Genomic DNA, 22,229 nt, shown 5'->3' with positions numbered 1-22,229 from the left:
GGCATGGGAAAGGAACATAAGCAAACCTCAGTTATAATGCTTACCACGGGGAACTGCCTTTTTCAGCATCGGATCCCTTCACAATTCGGCCTGCCAGATAGGAGTCCAGCAGCTCCTGCTCAGTCTTATCAGATACGTGCAGCTTCTCAAACAGAGGACGGGAACCACAGTCTGGAAATACAGATCCATTCTTCTGTAACTACCCAGTTCTCAAATATGAACATATCTTTCATAAACTAGCATTTCTGCTACAAGAAAATAATAATTGGTGGTGACTAAGACATTGACCCGGAGCTGGAATTTTATCTCATCTTGTTGGAAAGGTGAATAATGGGAGTTGATTTGGAGCATAGGTTCAGTCCTGGACAGTCTACATATAAAATGCTGTTTTTATTCCTTTCAAAAGGTTTACATGAGTGCCAGCTAGATTATCGGACTTATGCTATTCCACCCTTAAGGGATGCTAAACTCTGGCTGGATAGGACCATGTCTGAATGGATGGGGAGAGCATCCCCTTCTAGCCCACCTCCTGAACGTTCTGGGGGATCTTCTGGTTAGATGCTTCTGTTATAGCTCTGATCTCGCTGGGGAATGGACAGGGTCATCAACAGTATCACCCCTAAGTGCCCACTCTGGCACTGCGGAGCACACTTGGTTCTCCAGTGAGCTTTGGACAACGAAACAGGTCATGTGACCGCAACAGTACAAGTGGCATCTTGCACCAAGGCCAACCAAGTACAGGTCAGAGCATGTGACACCATTGTGTCCTTGGGTAGCCGTCTGGCAGAGGTGCTTTTTTGGGGTTTTTTGAGCTAGTGAATGTTGGCTGCTATTAGTTAGTTAGTATACCGTCCTTCGTTCACAATATAAAAATACAAAATGAGAACACAAAATACATAATAAAACAAACAAACCAATAAGTCCCCTCCCACAAAAACACTTAAAAGGATATAGGATGTTAATCAGCCATAGGCCTGGTTGAAAAGAAATGTTTTCACCTGGCATCTAAAGGTGTACAAGGAAGGCTGTGAGTGCTTGGAAAGTTTCTGATCAACTAAAAACGTGCCACTGATTATATGAGGGGGGATATATTCCTAATACCCCCTCCTACACACTGTGGTTAGCAGCCACTGTCTGAAAAGAGACATTTCCCTCCCCCCATTCACTTAGGAGGAATTGCCTCTTCAAAAATGATAGTCTGCTTCTTGCTTCAGCAGAACTGGGTTGAGCCATTCTCAGGCAGTGTGTGCTTGAGAAGCAGCTGGCACTGAATTGACATCAGGTTCTTTCATCAGACGGCATCTCCCTCGCTGAGGCAAGTCAGGGCCACAGGAGAAATGGGATTTCATCAGGTCCAACCCATGCCATAATTTTCCAAAAATGAGATAAACAAGAACATTCACACCAACTTGGAAAAAATTAGCCTGAGGAGAGTTTGGAGAGCTAACCGCTAACGGCTCCTTCAATGAAGGCAGGAAAGCAAACTGGATTCTAGAAGAGCCTGCTTGCTTTTCGGCCTTTGACCACAAGGTGGAGCCAGTAACCACAATCAGCAAGAAAAGAAACCATTCCAGCCCCTGTTCCAATACAGTATTAAAAAAGGGTCCTATTATTCAGCAATGTGTTGTATGAAGAAGTTGTGGCTTAATTAATTGCTATTTTTATTTCTTTTGACTTTATCTTGGCCCTCTCACCTGCTTCGCCTTGACCAAACGTCTTAGGATCAAAGAAGGTCTTGTGTTCTTGGGCAGTAGTCCGGCCTGCTCTTTGCTCATCCTCATAATCGAAATCATCCACAAAACTTTCTGAAAGAGAAGACCAGGGCGGAGAAGAACTTAATTCACAGAAGAGTCAGTCTCCTCATTCCTGCTAAATCTACTTTCTACAATGGCCAGACACAAGCAGGGGCAGGGGGCAATCTTCAGGATACTTCTGCACTTTCAAAAGTTATGTGTGTGGGGGGGGGGGGTGTTCAGCAGGTGTTGCCTGTATGGCCATCTCCTTTTCTACAACAGGGGTAGGCAGAAGAAAGATTGGGATCTGTGGGGAGGTCTTGGGGTGATTCGCAATCTCACTCCCATAAGCAATAACTTAAGCTTCCCATGCCATGTTCTAAAAGGATGAAAAAGAGTGATTGGGCGAAAACCCAGAGCAGGTTTGTGGTTCTGTTTACTGATCACAACTTCCTGGGCTCAGCATGCGTTCTTAGCATATGTCTGCCTGGCTAGGACATTATTTTGCACTTGGCTCTGGCTGGTGGACCTCAGGGTTCAAACAAACACACACACACATACACACACACACACACACACACACACACACTGGTAGATCCTGCAAGCCTGCAATCTGCCCATCGCAGCTCTACATAACCATTAAAAGGCACAAGAGCCCTGCCTTCTGTTCTTCGTGGCCACCCCATCTACTTCCTACCTGCAGGCCACCAGAGAAAGCAATTCAGTTAGTGGAAGCCCATCAAATCCACGTGAAGCTTTCAACACATGCACACCAATACCAACATGCATACATGACTCCCAGCATGCATCCGGCTCTCCCACATAAACCATCCTCCCGTCTCATCTTAAGAAACTCCTCTTTACCACAGAAAGCAAAGGCACATCTCTTGCATGCTCCTTACCGCAGTAGTTCAAGTCACAATAGTCAAAGGTCACGTTAGGATGGTCGATGTAGCACCAGACGCCTTCGTCGTCCTCATCAGGGTTGCGGCAATAATTCTGCACCAGGTTAGGGTTGCCATGGAAGGGTTTCCCGTGGCTCATCGCTCTCGCTTGTTCAGAGGCCCATGGTAAGCACTGGGCCCCGGAAAGAGTGACGGAGAGGGTCCCCGTATACTGCAGCCCCTTGTTCGGCACACAAGGCCCTTGCTTCTTCTGCTCTTGCCCTGGGGTCCTTGGGGAAATTGGAACTGAGGTCCGGTTCTCACCTGAAAAAAGAGGAGTACGGGAATCATGACCATCATTTTGTTTAAGAAGTTCTCCTTCACCGTATCTATATTGGTTTTAGAAGGGAAGCTGTGCATATATGCCTGGAATTGAAAGGAGGGATCTAATCAAACTCTACTTCAGACATCTTTAGGCAGCCCTGTTTAGGGAAGTTTTTAATGTTTGATGTTTTCTCGTGTTGGGGGCCGCCCAGAGTGGCTGGGTGTCAGGGACTGTGCTGAGGAGGGCTGCACTGAGGAGAAATGGTGGGAGCCTCCCCCTCCCCCTGCTCCTGTTCCTGAATCTTCCCAGGAGCAGGAGGACAGTATAGATTTGGAACAGTGGTTTGCAGAGGGACATAGCTCAGAAGGCAAAAACTGGGAAATACTGGATGAGAAACAGCTAGAAGAAACACTGGAAGAGTGAGAGTTAACAGACTCCCTTTCACTGGAAAGCGTCCATCCACTCAGCCCCGGGTCAAGGAGAGCAGATAAGGTGGCTGCTCAGAAAGCACAGTGGTTGCCAGATTAGGTTGCCAGATGCAGAAGACGTGGGTAACGGGGGGGGGGGGGGAGTGGGTAGAACCCTTAATTGGGAGACCTTCATTCCTGGAAATGGATTCTTTGTTCTCTCACTGTGATCATTAAAAATTATAACTGGTAAGAGACTCCTTTCGCTTTGTTCCGCTTATCTACTGCCAAAGGGGAGAGGAGCGTGGAAGCTGAGCCCCTAAAGCCTGACACTGGGGAAACCCAGCCAGATGGGTGGAGTATAAATAAATTATTACTACTACTACTACTACTACTACTACTACTATTATTATTATTATACCTGGAGCATCAGCACTAGACTCACCACACACAGGTACAGCACACTCTTCTGCCCGCACGACTGGGTTTCGGGTGTAGCACCAGGGACCCCTTGTGTTGTTGTTTGGATTCCTACAGTAGTTTTCAGTGAGGTTGGCACCTGGATGGCTTGTCGTGTTGAAGCTAAAAGAAAGCACGATACATTAGAGCGATACAAGGAAACAGAAAATCCCTCCTCTTATAGTTAGGCTTGCAGTAAGGGAACTCTGGATCTTGCGCCCAAAAGGACTGCACTGCAGTTTATGGCATATTCTACATGAAAAGCACTCCCTCAGAAGAAGAAAAAGAGGTGAAGGCCAGACACAGATCGTCACGTACAGCAATCACATGTCTGCATTTCACTGTGCAGGTACATCAAGAACAGCTATGACTGGCTATGGCTTCCCGCCCAGCATGTGCACACCGCATGTTCATGTACAGCAAAATGCACATATGTGTGTGCACAGATTTCGGATTCCACCCCCCCTTCCCCTGATGCAATTGGCTGGGCATGTCCTCCATTGGCTATCTTGCAGCTCGCGGCTATTGGGAAGGGCCGCTCTGCTTATCTGAAGACATTCAAGCTTTTACTCAATTGTCCCTGTCGTCCGCATTGTTTTCATTCCCCTCAAACCACATTGCTTACAATTCCCCCTGCCAAGGATAACTGAGGATAACACTTCATGCGTTTGATGACATGGATGCTAGTCCTTGAAAGTTTTGTTTACATGGTTAACTCAGTGATTCTCAAAGGTTTAGCCTCCTTTCCTCAATAATTTCTCTTCCCAGGAACTGCCATAGAAATCCTACATATTTCAAAGAGGGTTTTTTTTTTGGGGGGGGGAGGTGTCTCAGGGTTCACATTTATTGTCTTGCTACTCACGCCTGCAGATCCCCTTTCCCCCTAGAGCACACCAATATTCCCCTGTACAATATTCCCTTGCACTTTGTGCTTCCAATTAAAACCCAAGATGCACAAGATGCAATGGGCAGGTGACCGGATCCTTATTCTCTACTAAGTCTCTCCATACAATGTTGCATGAAGGCAAGTAGAAGTCACCCAGTTCAGAGGGTGGCCCTGCAAGCAAAGCGTGGCATAGAAATGTGTTGTTGTTGTTTTTTCAAACAAACAAGCAAGCAAACTTACTCAGGCTTGTGAGGAAATTTGCTCGACCAGTACTGGCATTCAATTCCTGACTTGGTGAACGAAATGGATCCCCTATAATTCTGCCCCGCATCTTTGACACAGTCACCTGTTGGAATGAAAAATACAGGATGCAGGGAAATGGAACAGCTAGCAGCATATTCAGAGAGTCAAGACATCTCAGTGGCTTGGATGTAGGCTGATACACACAACAAGTGCTAGTTCAGAGGTGCTTCTATGTCCCCTGGTTTAGCTACACTTGATTGCTCTACACTTCAGAAGGGGGAGCTGAATCTGGGAACTGACTCCATTGAAAAGCATTATGTTTAAAGGGTCAGTAGAAAGAATACAGAGAGAAAACACTGTGCTTGAAAATGCATGTTCTGGCAGTGGTGAGAGTTTGGGATAGACCATTCACGTAGGCAATCGTTCATTGATCAAGACGCATTTGGCACCCAAGCCAAACACAGGCCTTTATATTATTGTATTTATATCTGTTTATATATTTTTAGGTCACCTTTCAGGGTGCAACTTCTTCTGAAGATTATATCAACATGGAAAACCATTGAACTATGTTCAATATACAACATTTGCTCCTAGGCTGCCCTTGGTGCTTAAAAGAAAATGAAGAAAGTGCTGGGCAATTTTTATTTTGTTTGCATTTCTCTATTTCATATGGGGAGGAGGGCTGGATCCAATAAACAGGAATCCTTGTACTGGTAGAATTGGTTAGATATCCCTGCAATGGGTTTGTTACAGACTATAATAATGTTACACATTTATTATATTTGCTAATTGGTTTTCTTAACAGATAACCCAAAGTGATATTTGGGCACATCACACATTGCAGGAGACAAACATGTTTTTGTTTTTAGAGATACGCATGTGCAGCAAGGAAACAGGCTCTGTCTCCATATCTTTTATACTACATTTGTGAATTTCAAAACCCATCCTGTCTCTCTCACAAGTTACAGTATTGTTAGTGTCTACATTAGGCAGCAGTCTCCCCCATGCCCCGCTCTGCCACCAGCTGCCCTATGGGCAAGAATCTTGATGACTTGTTCTATCTGTTACCGGAAAAATCTGAGGGCTCCCTTGGACAAAAAGTAAAGACACCAACCAGAGTAAATTGGAGCAAATCAGCAGCCTGTAGGCTTGGCCTTTATTGAACTGTTGCAACAGGGTGCTCCCCTCACTTGCAGGAGAGAGGAAAAGACACAGAAAAATGGTGTGCAAGGCCTTATAAAAACTTTTGAAATTCCCATCCTGTAGGTCAAGCCCACCCCCAGAAACATCATGCATACATCACAGAAAAGGAGGGGTTGAGGGAGGGGTGGTGGTGGTAACCTGAGTGTCCTGTCACCTGGCTGGTTCCCTCCTCCCCCTCCCCATGAGTCATTTTCAGAAGACAAAAGGTAGTCGCAGTTTCCTGCCCCCTGAGGGGGAATCCAATCACTGTTCTTTTGTTATAGTCTGTGTTGAATCCACTCGTGTATGCAGTCCGTTGTGTTGTTGATGGTCTTCTGTCTGAGACCATCAAGGTTGGCATAGCAACTGGGCACGGCTCCTGTGGATGTGCTGGTATGCTCAAGGGATTATGGTGGCCTGTATCAAACCTTCCCCATTTTGTAGTCCTTCCTTCATGGAGTAAAATAAAAGTGGAACAGTGGAACAGTATGGTTGATTTTCTATGAATTTATAACAGAAGCGTAGTGTATGTAGTGTGTGTGTGTGTGTGAAGTTTGTAGAAACTGAATGATTGGGGGGTGGGTTTCCTGCTACATATCTTCATATTGTTTATTGTGAAATTATGAGCGTAGTTCAATGTTCCTTTAAGACACCTTGCAAGGATTTGTAACCTGAAAGCGGGCGGTGCAAGTAACTGCAATGCATATAATAAATGGTATATATATATAACGCACATCTGCTAAAATGTTGTTTGCAGCAGTGTCCCTCTGCGAGTTTAGGAAAGAGAGAGGGACTCTCCTGAGAGGAATGCTTCTCAGTGATCTTGCCTTATTTAGAATTTGACTCCAGTCTCTTCAGAGAAAGCAGATTCCTTGCACTCACCACTGCCAGGGCATCACAGATTCACTGTTAAGCTGCTTACCTTTCAGGCACTCATCAAGAGCTGTTCTGGGCTGCTTCGGAGACTTACATACTGGGGAGAGAATAATACAATTCAGCTTAAAGGGATTGTCAGCTCATAAGAACAGCTCAACAGGATTGATCATGGGAAGCTTGCAAGGGGGACTGAATGCAACAACCTCTCTGCACTTGTGATTTCCAGCAACTGGTACTCAGAGGCATGCTGCCTCTCTGATACTGAGAGCAGCACACAGCCATTGGGAGATAGGAAAGCAACTCTCATTTTCTGGCTCCAAAAGCCCCCAAGGGGTGAAATCCAACTGTGCCTGTCTGCCAGTGTAATCGACTTCCGTTTGTGCAGCAGGAGATCTCCTTCCTCTTTTCTCCACTCCCAGTCCCACAAATCTGATGTGGAGGATTAGGAGACCACCCACAGCAGATTTATGGGGGCTTCAGGGGGAAAGAGAAGCAAAAATTCCCATTGCACAGATGTGACACTGGATTTCACCCGAACATTGGGCAAGGATGACTTAGGGAGAAGTTTCTGTTTCTCCATTTTTAAAACAGATGAAAGGTCCAGCCTTGCCAGTAAGAAACCTTTGGCAGCTGCTGCCAGTGCCATCTTAATGAATATGATGTGTTGCTTAGGGATAGGCTAATAGCAAGGGAGAGAGTGCTAGTGAAAGGATCAATCCTATGCCGAAAGAGGGATCTAGCCAATGGGTGGGAGGACATTGGCAGCAGCAGGAGATGCAAGCTGACCAAGTCCAGCTGACCAAGAACTAAACATGAATAGATGAAGAGCAGCAACATGAAAAACTTTGAAGCTTGGTGTGGTGATAGTAGTTACTGAAGGGACAGGAAGAGAGAGGAAACTGGAGGACACGGCTGGAGGAAATTAGTTGACACAACTGTGGGGAAAGTGTGTGTATGTATGTTATGGCCAAAGTAGCCCTTAATAGTTGTGTCAGTTTAAATGGTACGACTGGTTTAGTTTGTGCAATCGGACTTCCACAGCAAGAGCTCCAAGATAAAATATGGTAATAGAAGAAGGAAGAATTAAGATATGCTACTATTATGCTTGCAACTTTATCATCCTATGCATGTTTATTTGGAGATGTTCTGTTGATTTCAAAGGATTTAACTCCAAATAAGTATTTGCAGGAACTGCTGCTCTGGGATATGCAAGGCTAATACTGGCCATTGATGTAGAGACATAATTCTCCAGAGCCTGTGAAAGCCAGATCTTGGAATAAGGTTCAGTGGTAAACAATATACAAATAGTAAGGGTATTTGACAGGAGCTTTAGACATGCATACCTGAGTATTGTGCCCAGAATATATCCTGCAAAACAAAAGTGCTCACTTAGAAAGAAATACCCAAGAACGAGTAAGTCAACTGATGCAGTTCTACAGTACTGCTGATGCTAGAAAGGTCTTAGCCTGTAAGCTGTCAGGATGAGACACCACTCTGAGCTCTTTGGGGGCAGCATGAGATATGATTGTCATGACTCAGCAAGAGAGAGGACACATCTCATTTTGCTTCTGCCATCAAATTAAATCTATTGCAATTATGAGATGCACATAGCTCAAGGGTAACTACTGCATGAATTAAACAAGCCCTCAGCCAGCCTTCCATATGTTGTTAGACTCCAGTTCCCATCAGCCTCAGCTAGTGTGGCCAGTGGACAAGGGATGATGGGCATAGCAGTCCAACAACATCCACCCATTTTAGAAGTACAAATTTAGATCATTGACATAGCTAGCCAGTATATTTTAATATAACAACCTTTAAGGTTTTGCTGAATAGGGTGGTGGCATCTGTACCGGGCCTGTCCCCACTTACATCCTACAGCAGGCTTCCGCAACTTCGGCCCTCCAGATGTTTTTGGCCTACAACTCCCATGATCCCTAGCTAGCAGGACCAGTGGTCAGGGATGATGGGAATTGTAGTCTCAAAACATCTGGAGTGCCAAGGTTGAGGAAGCCTGTCCTATAGTACCACCCAGTCTTTAGGAACAAGGGGAAGTCTCACGATAATGTCCTGCCAACTATATTGCTTAATGGATTATTATTTACAGAAACCGTTCCTGTTGTCTATAGCATATATGAAAACATGTATGGGGATAAATGCTTTCCCTGGTTATTGGGCTTCCAGTGGAGGTCATTTCTCATCTGTTCTTCTAAGAGATGCTACCAGACAACGGACTCCTTTTGAATGACTGGTCAAAGATACGACACATTATGTAAAGGGACTGGTTTCTATATTATAAAAATTTATTATGAATGCCTCATTTGGGGCCCAGAGTCAAAAATCATGATGGGAATTTAATTGGGACATACATCTGAGAAATGTAGTGGTGTAGAAGAGCTGGAAAAAATGTCACATCTGGCTACCAATGCGCCCCTTTGATTTCAGATAGTACATGGGTAGATGAGTCTAAAAAGCCCAGGACACAATTTTTTCACAGTTCTCTAGCAGCTATGGTGGCTAATTTACCAAAAGTAACGTATTTAGTGTTAACTCTGGAAGTGTATACTCGATTCTGACCAAACTAAGCCTCCTAGATTTATTTTTATAAATCTTTATTATTTGTAAAGGGTATCTTTATTTAAACAATTTATTATCCCTTTAGAGCTCCACTGGGTCTTTGTACTTTGTCCTTCCAAGCTGTGATGCATTATGGTTTAAATCCTTATTATTTGTTTCTTTTCTTTTTGCTATGTTTGCACTTTTTGTTGTTATTAAATTATTACATTTTTTATAAAATAAAATTACAACATCTGGAAGGAGACTGGGGAATTAAAGAAGAAATCCATTGTGAAATCCTCACAGTGGTTGCTGGGCCCTTGAATATGTGACTTAACAGGCCTTGTTCTGCAGGAAGGAAAGTGGAATGATACCTACTGTTTGGGCATTAGACTCAATGGCTTCACGGGCTTCTTCATAGCTGCACACTTCCTCCAGGCACTCCCGTTCTAGATTGCCTTTGCGCAGCTCTTCTAGGTATCCTTTGTTGGCTCGCCTTGAGCGCTTCAGCAAAGAGAGTGCTTGCTTCTGATCGAGAAAGACTAGCAAGAGCAGAACACCCATCAGTCAGTCCTTAGTGTGGAGCCTCATTCACTGGGGCAATTGTAATTCTGAAGGACCATTGAGTGGGAAGGACCCTACAGCCAGCCCTCTCCTCCAAGACATGATTAACCACCACAACACAAACACAGACAGATCAGATGACACAGTCTGAACATCAGTGGTCCAGAACCAGAACTGGGCACCTGCAGAAAGCTGCTACAAATAAAATTTCCAGATGATTCAGCCCACGGAGGTACACCACACATGGTGGAGAAGGGCAAGCCATTGTCATGTTTTCAGTATAATGTTGCATATTTCAGGATATCAGCTCTGCATTCCTACAATGCTCTCCCCCTTTGTAGGCTCCAGATGCCTGATTACAGATGTAATGCATTGCCCAACCATTGACAGTCTTGTGTTACAACAGACAAAACAGGAAGTTCTGCCAAATGCCCAGTTTTCACTTCTAGATCTCAATGGGGTTGATCCAACACTACTGTCAGTGGAACTCCATGTGTACAGCGCTGGATACAACCCAGTGTGAATTTCTCACCTAATCTTCACCTATATGGCATTTATTTATTTCAACCATTTGCATGCCTCTTGACTGCAGTCATTTCTAAGCAGCGTGCAGGAGACCCAATACAATAGGAATAAACATGAGTTTAAGCAGAATTCAATAAAAAAAGACTTCTGGAATAAGAAAAAAAAAAAGTATTGACCAAATAGAAAATAATATTTCTAGTCTGTTCTGGTCTTATGGTGGTAGAACCAAGACTCTTTTTCAGTTTGGTATCAGAGTTGTGCCCAGAACTGACCACTTCCAAATGGCAGGTCTCTTTCTGCTCTATGGACACTTACCCTATTCCTGTTTGAACAGAAAAACATATTTACTCAGCCCTCGTCCTGTGTGCCTCTTTGCTGGCACGTGTGCTGGTCTCTGTTTGCCCACCCCAGAATCTGAACCTTTGGAGTCCTCTCATTTCCCTTTTTCACATTCAGACATTAGAACTTTCAGTCTCAGTCCGGGGTGGGGAATGTCTGGCCTATGAGGCTAAATAATTAGGCCATGTTGGTCAAGCCATGCCTACCTGCCTGTCATCTGATGATACTAGGCTTTGATACTAGGTAATACTAGGTTTGAGCAGGTAAAAGGGAAGCTAGGTTGGAACAAAAGAGGCTCCTTAAGATGATTGTTCAATGTTTCTGAAGTCCTGCCAACCAGCTAATTGGTGGGGCTTCAGAAGAGCTGCACACTTGTCTTCTGAAGCCCCAACAATCAGCTGTTTGCTGGGACCTCAAAGCATAGGGCATGGCTCTTTGCAAGCTCCTTTCAGAGGTCTGCATGAAGCTTTAAACACCCAACAACCAGCTGATTACAGGGGGTTAAAAGCACCATGTCACCTGACAAAATTGTAACATCAGCTGATTGGCAGGTATGTCCCCTACCCACCCATCAAATTTGGTCTGTGGGATGGGTAGGGGTATAAATCCCCCCTCCATCTAATTAAGGTCTAGCAATGGTTGCTGAAGGATGAGAAGAATCACAGTGCTACCCCACAACGGAAAGCGTCAAGCTAGGGGTTGGGTTGGAACAGAGGCAGCCTTCTCCAATCTGGTGCCCTCCAATATTGTCAGACTCCTACTCCCATCAGTTTGACAGTAAGTATAGCCAACTGTCATGGATGATGGGAACTGTAGTCCAGCAAGATCTGAAGGCTATCAGGTTAGGAAAAGGTGAGACAGGGTTTCTGACCAGGTCTCCTCTATTGAAGAGAGAAACAACAGGGTGCCCTGTGGCAGCTTGAAGGCCAACAATTTAGCAGAAGCTTTCATGGACTAGAGTCCACTGTGTCAATTTTTAAGATGCCACAAGACTCTGTTGCTTTGGCTGCTGCAATAGACTAATACAACTGCTCCTCGGGAAGCTGCCATTGCAGGCAGCTGTATCCAATGCAAACCACTGAAATTGATGGATGTGAGCAATTCTTTTCAATGCATTACTTGATGTATTGCTTAGTTGGATACAACTCAGAGAGCACACCCTGCTTCTGAAGTGGTTAAACTGCATACACATGCCTCTCCTCAAAAAGGTACTTGAGGAGTACATTTTAATCTTTTGGTAAGTGCCATGTTCCTGCTAACTGTTTTAAGAGTAAAGAAGAACCTTCCTGTTAAGATAAAGAACTCCAACAAAGAGGCGTTCATTAGGGAACCCCCCCCATCCCATCAATCTTCCAGCAAGAAGCATGGAAAAAGACACACTATCATGTGATGTGACTCCTGTGTGTTGTATTTGCATACACAAATACAAAAGCTAAACGATAACTGGTCTGGAGAGAGAGAGTTCTGGCACAGCGCTGCCCTACCTCCACCATCTTTCCTCAATTATCACCCGAGATCCTTCCTGCTCCAAAGCTGGGAGTCTCTGAAACATGGAGTGACATGCCTGCCTCTCTATACAACTGCCACATCCTCTACATCTCAGCCATGCCATGATAGTCTCTTTCAATGGGGCTGCTGCTGGGATTCAGGGCTGTAGCTCAGTTGTAGAGCCTCCCTTAGCATGCAGAAGGTCCTGGGTTCAACTGCTGGCATCTCCAGATAGGGCTGGGAGAGACCCTGGAGAGCCACTGCCAGTGAATGTAGACAATAAGAGATAGATGGACCAACGGCCTCAGTATAAGAAAGCTTCCTATTTTCCCTGGATGCTTGATCTGCCACACTGAACTTCCAATGTAGGAGGCCAACAGAACGAGTATTGCTATCTGCTCTACTAGTCAATTGCAGCACAAGCCTACACGTTTTCTCAGAAACCCCAGAGTTCAACATTCATCCCCTCAGCACATGTTCTTAGGACTGCTGCCTGCTCACTGCTGAGCAGGCTGATTTCCTTACCCTGGTTGTAGCTCAGTGAGAGGTCCAGAAGAATGGCAAGGAGAAGGGTCCTCAGCATTCTGGTTCTGCTCTGTCCCATTGCGTGTGTGCCTGACTGCAGAAAGATTGCAGAGGAAATGGATGAAGAATGATTGCAGCCCAGCCTGGGTTAATGTTGAACCAGGATGAAGAAACAGGAACCAGGTCACAGTATGTCAGGGACAGTAAGTTTGAAGATCTCACTATCTCACCCATCCTGGTTTTTCTCTCCCTCCCTTGCATTTTTGCTTTCAGGTGCCCTAGTGGCACAAGCAACCAATGGAATAATAACAATTCCATCCACACATTTAGATTGTTTGTGGTCTCAGAACACCAAATAAACATGGACTGATATTAGGAAACAAGATGCACGTCTTATTATTACGTCATTATTTCATAAAGCAGAGGACATTTGGCTATCCTGGCATAAAATAAGGGAACTGCCATTTGTTTAGAAAATCCTCCTGTTGCAGATATTTAATCCAGATGCCAAAAGGTCTATTCCCTGTCTTTACTTCTGTGATCCTGTTCTAGAATACATCGAGAGACTGAATTTCTTCTCCCTTCCACAATTTATAATTCTTTGATTCTTGGATGTCTCTCAGCAAAAATCCAATGAGATCCCCATGACTCCTTTCTGAATGACCAAAGAGAGGTGCTTGATTATACGTGTGTTGGAGAGGAGACCAAGAAGTCAGTACAGATGGAAGACACCAGGGAGTCAAGTCATTAAATATTTGCGTCCTGTTTCAGTTCATTTGTATTTTTTAAATTTTCCCCGTTTAATTGTGGTTTGGACATAAATGAACTTGAAACAAATATTTGGTATATTGACCAGCCACTTTTAATGGGTAAACGTAATTTTCAAACAGATGCATATCATAAACTCTTCAAGATTGTAGTGCAAGTCCTGTAAGGTGAATACAGATAAATAATTATTGTATTCACTGAACACGATATTCAATATTCATTGAATACAATATACAAAATTGAATACAAAAACTTCATTGGGTTCAAATGGGTATGGAAAGGCAGCTAAACTCAAAGGCCCAGAGCACCTTTCAAATGAAGATAGGCTTGAGAACATGGGGTTTTACTTTAAGAAGGAACACAGAAGTTTGTAAAATCATGATTGCTTGGAGCGAGCAGTTAGAGCGAAATGTCTTCTGTTTTCATAACACTTATGTACACTTAGTGTAGCTGACAGACTAGGTGCAGGACTTAAAAAGGAAGCACTTCTTCACACATAATGTAAGACAATAAGATGTGGGGATAGTCACTAGCAGCTTGGCAACTTCTTAAAAGGATTAGGCAAATTAATAAAGGCAAGGTTCATCAAAGTCTATTTTAGTTAAATGCAGTGCTATTTTCCAAGAAAAAGAGGTGCCAGAACTCACCATGAATGCCTCCCTCATTCTCTTAGATAGCAAAGGCACCCACCTGACATATGCCAGAACTGAGTTCAAGTGAGTTCCCCCTGAAAATAGCCCTGGCTAAATGGAACCTTCATTTTCAGGGGCAGCACAGCTCTATCAGATGAACAAAACACCACAGAGTGACTATTACCTTGCTTATGAGCTTCTAGAGACATCTGGCTGGCTACTAGAAACAGAATGCTGGACTTGATAAATCCAGCAAAGCAATTATTATCTTCAAATTTATTGAGATGAGTCTCATTGATAAAATAATTAAATTAGGAGCCAGTACAGTTAGATCTTGAAAGGCCATAATCTGAGCCATATACTCTTGATCAAAAGAAATTAGCAACATCAAATTCATCACTTGGAATTTAGGTCTTTGGAGATTCCAAATTAGTCCACTGTTTAGTAAAACAGGTCCCTACCCCGTCCTCATCTGAGACAAACTGTAAGAGTAGGAGGAGCTTAGAGAACTATCAATCTCAGCCTCCTTTCTCTTGCTCTTCTCTGTCTCTCTTCTGTAATGGTCTTCTAGTCAGTATTTGTTATCTCCATGGTACGCAAGTAAATATTAGCATTAGGGTAGCTGGGAAGTGACTCTTTGGCCACTTGTACAAAGAGCAATTGCACAGTCCCCACCTCCAACAGATTGCAGAGTTTGAAGAACACAGAGTCTCTTTCTAACACACAATAAAGCTGAGAGATTTGAGAAATGTCCAGTTCTGGGTCTAGCTTACTGGGATATTTAGGCAGAGCCTGAGTTCAACCACAGGAGAACATCCAGAGAAAGAGTTCTGGCCCATGTATGAAGGGAAACTTTTGAAGAACATTCACAAGCTGTCAAGACTACAACACTGATTCCTGTAACATCTTCTCAAACCTGAACCTTTGTGAAGGCTGAGATCAGACTAGTAGCCCTCCTTAGTTCAGCATTTCTAACTTCCTGAACAAGTCCCCTTTTCACCTTATAACATCTGCTACAATCTCTTTCCCATTCCTACATACAGATCTAGTAAATATTAATAACTGCCAATCCATCAGGTTGCAGCAGAAAGAAAGATGGGAAGCAGGGCCACTCAATTATCTCAGATGAGAGGCTATCTCCATTTGGCTCCACCTCTCCTTGACTTGTTTACGTTCAGGCTGGTCTTTGCAATAACTTTGTAACTTAAAAACTGGTACCCAAGTCTGCTTAATTCTCGCCACCTTCTAAACACGACACAAAAGATAGTAAACTATCTTGTGTGTTCGAGCTCTTACATAAGTGGCTCAAAGAGTTTTTTTGTCTGAGGCATTATCACAGGACCCCCAACCCCTTGTTTTCAAACCATGTGTATCATGCAAACAAGTGCATATGCTTAAAAGACTGGCATAAGACACCTCCCTCCAATCCGTGATTGGTTGGGATCAGCGCAACCAACAAACGTGCTTGACACCACATCAGCAATGACAGAAGATTGATATTTTGACTCACGCGTGGATTTATTGGGTTTTGGCATCAGGAAGTCACTTTGCAGCTGTGTCAATATTGATTCATGCAAAAGCTGCACCACTCTCTTGGAAAAGACAAAAAACATACATGCCAACCATTCTAGATCACTGCTCCAAACCCTACTGCCTCAAAAGACTGCTTCCTTTGTGACTGCTTGTAAATGTATCACTGGGTGAGCCCAACAGTAGGAAGTCAGTACTGTAATCTCAAGCATCTGTTTACTTTATCAAAACGGTTTGGAAATGTGGGGGTAGCAGAGACATAAGAAAAGCAACAAGTGTAGTTATGTGACCTATTGCTACCAGAACCAAATGACAGCTGGCCCATCCTAAGTATCCAAGAAGGAAGCATGTGGTAAATGAACACCACTTTGCAGAGGCTGTGACCATATAATAAATGATATTGTTGACAATGGGAGCCACCTAGTGAATGAATAAACCCAAGTGCAAATCTCAATATATTTTCTGGAAATAGCAAAGCACTAAGGAAGGACTGTTAAAATGTCATATTGGACCACAGACACTCACAATCCAATTTCTACCCAGCCGTGAAGTTTTGATTTGGCTTTGGGCAATTCAGACTCTCTTGGCTCAGTTTCCTATGTGTTAAAATACCCGACTGGCCTATCACCACAGGATGCTGGGAAGAAGAAAATTACTCTCAAGTAGTGAATACAACCGCATAAAGTGATATAAAAATGGAAAATAAAAAAATTCCCATCCAACATTAATTCAAATCAGCTTGGACCAAAACTACTAACTATACATTGCAACACTATGGTGCAACATGACCTCCTGACAGGAAGTCTGTGATACTCACTGTCAAGGAAAATTTGGCAAAGTACTATGTTGAAACAAGACAATGTAATTAAGCAACATTTTCATTTGTCATTGTTTTTATATACTGCAATGAAATGCATTACAGGCATAGCAAAGCTCTTCCTCATTGATTTACTTTCATGTGAATGAAAACTGTCACCATTTGACTCTTGCTCCTGCAGTATGAAGTGGTCTAATCCAGCAACACAGGTATCATATGCAACTGCTGAGATGATATTTACCAGATCCAATGAATTGGTTTGATTTTAAAAGCAAACCTTTGGATTACAGTTGCAGTCACTCTGGGATCTACAATTCTCACTCAGATTGCAATGTGTTGACTTGGGCAAAACCCAAACACTGTCTTGGTAGGTATCAAACAAATGTCTCTGGGCAGTCAGGACCCCACATCATGGTAATAATATACATAGCCAACAACCACAATTTGGCTAGATTGCATGGTGACTATCACAGCATCACCAGCACAAGCCCATGGAGAGGTATACCTGGCAAAAGAAACACCTATATGTTCTGTCTGAGTCACACGATTGACTGCATGTGCTATCACAATGTTTTTGAGAGCTGCTTACATCACCAAGCTAATGCAGGAGTTGGATCTTAGCCAATGTTGTTGTTAGCTGTAATTAAAGCAGGCATCTGATGGCTTCATCCCCTACTCAGCAAGTATCAAGTTAAAGCACATCTAAGCACAGTTTGGGCAAATGAGTCAGGAGCAGTAGCTTCCTGTTATTTATACCTTTCAAGCTAAAGAACTTTGAACCCTCACTGGTGTTGACATAATCCTTGCACACCTCAGAAAATTGTTGGAAGTTCCTGCTCTTTTACTTTAAAAAAAAGATATACTTCCATACTTTCTACTGCATTAATTTTTGGACCATATGTGCATAACCATGTGGAAATCTGCGGACTCTTCACCACTCAGTCAGTTTTGCCACGTTTTCACTAAACATATGTAACACACAAGCAGAACTGGTACAGTTCCCGACACTGGATCAAATTGAAACAAATTCTGATAGTATAGAAGAGATGCTTAGTGAAGGCTTTCTTCCAGGCATAACCTCATCTATCAGGCTTTTGCCCAAGCTTACGGGCTTTCGAAATGATGGTGGGAATTCAGCCATAGCCTTGGCCAAACTGAAGTCACCTATTCCCTTCTAAACATCCCGGTATATATTTCATAACCCACATGCTGTTTTCTTGCAAACACATAGAAAGAGCACATTTAGACTTCCAAAGATGTTTTAATGCCATCTGCAAAAAGATTGACAGTCATGTCCCCACCTCCACCTCCACCACCTCTGCCACTGTGCTAAAACTGACACCCTCTTGAATAATGAACATGTCACTGGCGGAGCCCTGCTCCTGCACAATGATGCATTCTTTCTCCGTGTCCGAGACAGCAATCTCAATGACGTTCTTGTGCTTGGCAGAGCTCTGCTGTGCAGTAACATAGTGCCCATCATTGGTGATAAGGAGCTCTGTGTGGTTTCCAGGCCCTGCCCTGTCTACAGAGTGCACTACCAGCACAGCTGGCTGCTCTGAAGCTGGCAGCTCCTGGGGGGCTTTCGTGCCCCTTTTGGATGGATCCCCATCTAGGTTTCCTTTGTGCTCAAGCTGGTGACGTCGCAGGCTCTGGGGGAGGGCGTAGCCCATGCCACAAATTTGGCACTGGTGCGGCTTGTCAGCGTGGTGCGCTTTCTGGTGGCGTCGCAATTTTGTGGCCAGAGGATAGGATTTGGGGCACAGATGGCAGCGGAAAGGGCGCTCGCCTGTGTGCAAACGTTCGTGAGCCCGTAACGTGTGGGGATCACGCAGTGCTTTCCCACACACTGTGCACAGATGAGCCTCACCTGTGTGGGAGATGAGGTGACGGCGCAGCTCAGGGCGCTGCGGGAAGGCATCTCCACAGAAGTGGCAGCGGTAAGGGCGCTCCCCTGTATGCAACCGAAGGTGCCCACGGAGATTGCCCTGCTGGCGGAAAGACTTGGGGCAGTAGGGGCAGGTATATGGGCGTTCCCCTGTGTGCAGCCGCATATGGTTGCGCAACGACCCAGGGTTGGCCAGCTGCTGCTCACATATCACACACTGGCAGGCGGCGGCAGCAGATGGCCTTGGCTCCTTAGCCTGGTGGGTTTTGCGATGGATCCGAAGAGAGGGCCGACGGGCAAAGGATTTCCCACAGTCAGGGCATACAAAAGGGCGCTGGCCCGTGTGCAGCACCTGGTGTTCTTGAAGGTCCCGTTTGGTGCCGTAACTCTTGTGGCACTGTGGGCAGGGGAATGGCCGCACCCCTCGGTGGCCCAGTGTGTGCGCTTTAAAGCTTTCTTCCGAGCTATAGCTCTTGCCACACTCTGTGCACAGGAACGGTTTGTGATCAGTGTGCACAAAGTGGTGCTTCTTCAGGTGGCAAAGCTGCAGGAAGGCTTTGCCACACTCTTCACACCGGTATCGTCGCTCGTGGTCTGCCTCCTTGAGCTGTGGAGCACCACCCATGTTGCTTGGAGACACTTCCTCCTGCTTGGGATTTTCACTCTGCTCCTCTGCCCTGGGTGTAGACATGGCACACCCACTGGGGGCTCCTTCAGCACAAGATTGGCCCCTCAACACCTCCACCTTCTCAGCCAAGTGAGGACTGGGTTGAATTGCATTGGATGGGGGCGGCTGTGAACACATGTCAGTCAGTTTTACCTTGGATAGTGTCTCATTCACTTGCTCTGTTTGAGGATGCAGCACACCATATTCTTTACTTCCACCCTCCTCAGCCACAGAGCACCTCACAAAGGGCTGCTTCTCTCCATGCTGCTCCTTGGAGTCCCTGAGCTCATGTTGCAGGAACCCATCTTCATTCCTTTTCTTGTGATCATTTTCCAGGCCAGGAGGTTGCTTGACTGGCAGCTTCTTATCCAGGAAAGGAAGACAATGGGCTCTGGCTTTCTGCTCCACAACCTTGGGGATATCAAAAGCACCTGCAATTTGAACCAGTAACCATTAGCTCCCTTAACAAAGAAAACAAAGTAATTATTGACACTTCAAGGTGAGACTTCTGTTTCTATGCACTGCTCCACTCCCCACCCACTGCCTCAATCATGCTGAACAGAGATCTTTTGCTGAGCACAGAGGCTTGAGAAGTCCCACTAGTTATCAAAGCAGTGCTTCTGAGAACTGAAACATAGCTGGTTATAGCTAGGGAAAGTTTAGAATTTGGGGAGGAATATTTCAGTATCTTCTGTAAGACTCACTTTGGAAGCACAGCTTCCTTAATCTTTTTGATGCAAATTGGATTTCTCTGAAGTGCTTTACTACATAACTTAGAATGAGGTTACAGAAATGTGTAGAAACAGCAAATTTCAACACTCTTATCATTTGTAATCTTTGCTGTTTTCTTTAGAAAGCAAGAATTGCAAACTAAAACAGCTTATCCACACAGTCACAATACCAGGGACCTGTGTTTCTCCCTTATTCACAACAAGCAGAGTTACCTTGAGCAGTTTAATTCACCTAAGAAATTCTTAAGGAAACAGACATGGATATAGAATGTCATAGGGAAATGAAGTTCTGTGTACACAATTGTGTGTGAGGAAACAGAGATAGTAAGGAGCCTGACTGATTCTACCATTATAGACAGGAGTTGCCCACATATCTGAAAGGGCCAGGAACATAAGTACCGTATTTTTTGCTCTATAAGACGCACCAGACCACAAGACGCACCTAGTTTTTGGAGGAGGAAAACAAGAAAAAAAATATCCTGAATCTCAGAAGCCAGAACAACAAGAGGGATCTCTGCGCAGTGAAAGCAGCAATCCCTCTTGCTGTTCTGGCTTCTGTGATAGCTGCGCAGTTTGCATTTGCACACATTTCCCCTTACTTTTTAGGAGGGAAAAAATAGTCTTATAGAGCAAAAAATACGGTAACTAAATAGGCTCCTCACAGTGTATGAACATGCAAATAACCATAACTTAAAAGAAGGAACCATAATCTGTGCACTGCACCTAAAGTCAGGCATCTGGATTCTGCATCAAGAGCTGAAGCTTAAAGTCTGAATTACAATAATTCTTAGTGCCCCCACCAAACTACAACTCTCAAAGATTATTTGTGGGTACCCATGATTGCTAAAATGGTATAAAACTAACATAAGCTTCTAGTGCAGACATACCCTCAGATATCTGATCAAATGTACTCTGGCATGATAAACATTCTGATTCACCATGTGCACTTCTCAAAGAAATCGCCTCCTCCAGCACTGCAATAAAATAGCAAAGCACTGTTTGCAAGGGTGGGGCTGGCCAGTGCTGTTGAGCAAAATAAAGGTCACTGGCTAGAGGAGTGGACATTGGCCTGAGTTCCACTTCTGCCTGGCTGTGGGCTGATTGAATTGTCCTGGGCAAGAATATGCTTCCGCACTTGGTTCCCATTCTCTGTGCTTGGGATGCCGAAAGCCAGCCTCTCAGGGGATTGTGCCCTGAAAGCACTGAATAAATATTCCTTATTCACAGCAAGAGAGTGCATACATTCTGAACAAGTTGCCTCCCACAGTATCATTTGAAGGGAAAAAAAGGAGCCCCTAACTTTCAAGTTAAAATATTACTATCAGTCTTGAGTTTGTTCACAGATGACAATTTAGGTCTGTGAAAATCAAATCATGTACCATAAACTCTTTTTGTGAAAGGAAGGACAAAACACAGGGTGCTTCAACTACAGTTGCCTGGGTGTGCAGAGTTTGGCAATGGAGTTCTTTGCTTAAGGAACATGCATGTTTCTATTACCAAGTATGTTAAGTCGTTTTTTTAAAGAATAAAAACCCTTCCTGTTTCTGATGCTGCTTAAATCACCAGTGATACCCCCTTCTGACTAAGATTTTAGGAATTCAGGTACAGTACCTGCAAAGGAATCTATTGCATCGCCATCTAGGGAAGCATCTCCTTTCTGTGTCAAAGTCTCTGCTTCCACAGTGGTGGTCTTAGCTAGCTGCTCCTCTACCATTTTCCTCTTTGCGACAAATACCCCATCTGATATATTTGCTGGTGCATTCTTTTCCAGGCAAGCAGGACTGGCCTCTGCTAACCAGTACAGCAATTCAGTGCCAGCAGCAATGGGACAGGATACTCTGATGTGGAGCTCCCCATTGATCCAAACTAATGCCACATTTGCCTCATCTTTATCCCGGCTTTGCTTCACCAAGCTGTAAAACACATTATGCCAAGCATCAGTATCCAATATGGGCTTTGTCCGAAGTACAGGGGCATGACAAGACTCTAGAGAGGCAGTGCAGGTGGTGTTATGCATGACTGAAGGGGGCCTCAGTCAGGTCTATCAACTAATATGTTTATAGATCCTGACAGTTTTTTTGAGCAGACTCCTAGGAAAAGTTAATTCAGAATACGTTTTCTGAAGTTACCTTTTGTTGAGACAGATTTATGAGTCCATCTAACTCAGCATTGTTCACATACAATGACTGGTAGTAGTTCTCCAGAGT

General features: G+C 44.3%; 1 protein-coding gene across 1 annotated transcript in view; it reads right to left on the bottom strand.

The window, feature by feature from the left end:
- Positions 1 to 22,229, bottom strand: part of LOC310658007 (uncharacterized protein) — a 32,776-nt gene that overhangs the window by 5,438 nt on the left and 5,109 nt on the right. The window contains exons 4-15 of the mRNA XM_083399433.1: positions 21,634 to 21,935; positions 20,910 to 20,996; positions 18,031 to 19,722; positions 12,990 to 13,139; positions 9,927 to 10,090; positions 8,339 to 8,363; positions 7,042 to 7,092; positions 4,935 to 5,040; positions 3,795 to 3,931; positions 2,636 to 2,941; positions 1,695 to 1,805; positions 45 to 171 (exon numbers count right to left, since the gene is read on the bottom strand). Coding sequence (XP_083255559.1) covers positions 45 to 171; positions 1,695 to 1,805; positions 2,636 to 2,941; positions 3,795 to 3,931; positions 4,935 to 5,040; positions 7,042 to 7,092; positions 8,339 to 8,363; positions 9,927 to 10,090; positions 12,990 to 13,139; positions 18,031 to 19,722; positions 20,910 to 20,996; positions 21,634 to 21,935 — 3,258 coding nt within the window. The remainder of the gene's footprint in view (positions 1 to 44; positions 172 to 1,694; positions 1,806 to 2,635; positions 2,942 to 3,794; positions 3,932 to 4,934; positions 5,041 to 7,041; positions 7,093 to 8,338; positions 8,364 to 9,926; positions 10,091 to 12,989; positions 13,140 to 18,030; positions 19,723 to 20,909; positions 20,997 to 21,633; positions 21,936 to 22,229) is intronic.

Source organism: Podarcis tiliguerta (genome assembly GCF_965153285.1).
Source record: "Podarcis tiliguerta genome assembly, chromosome: 1".
Lineage (NCBI taxonomy): Eukaryota > Metazoa > Chordata > Lepidosauria > Squamata > Lacertidae > Podarcis > Podarcis tiliguerta.
This window is presented reverse-complemented; position numbering and strand designations above follow the sequence as displayed.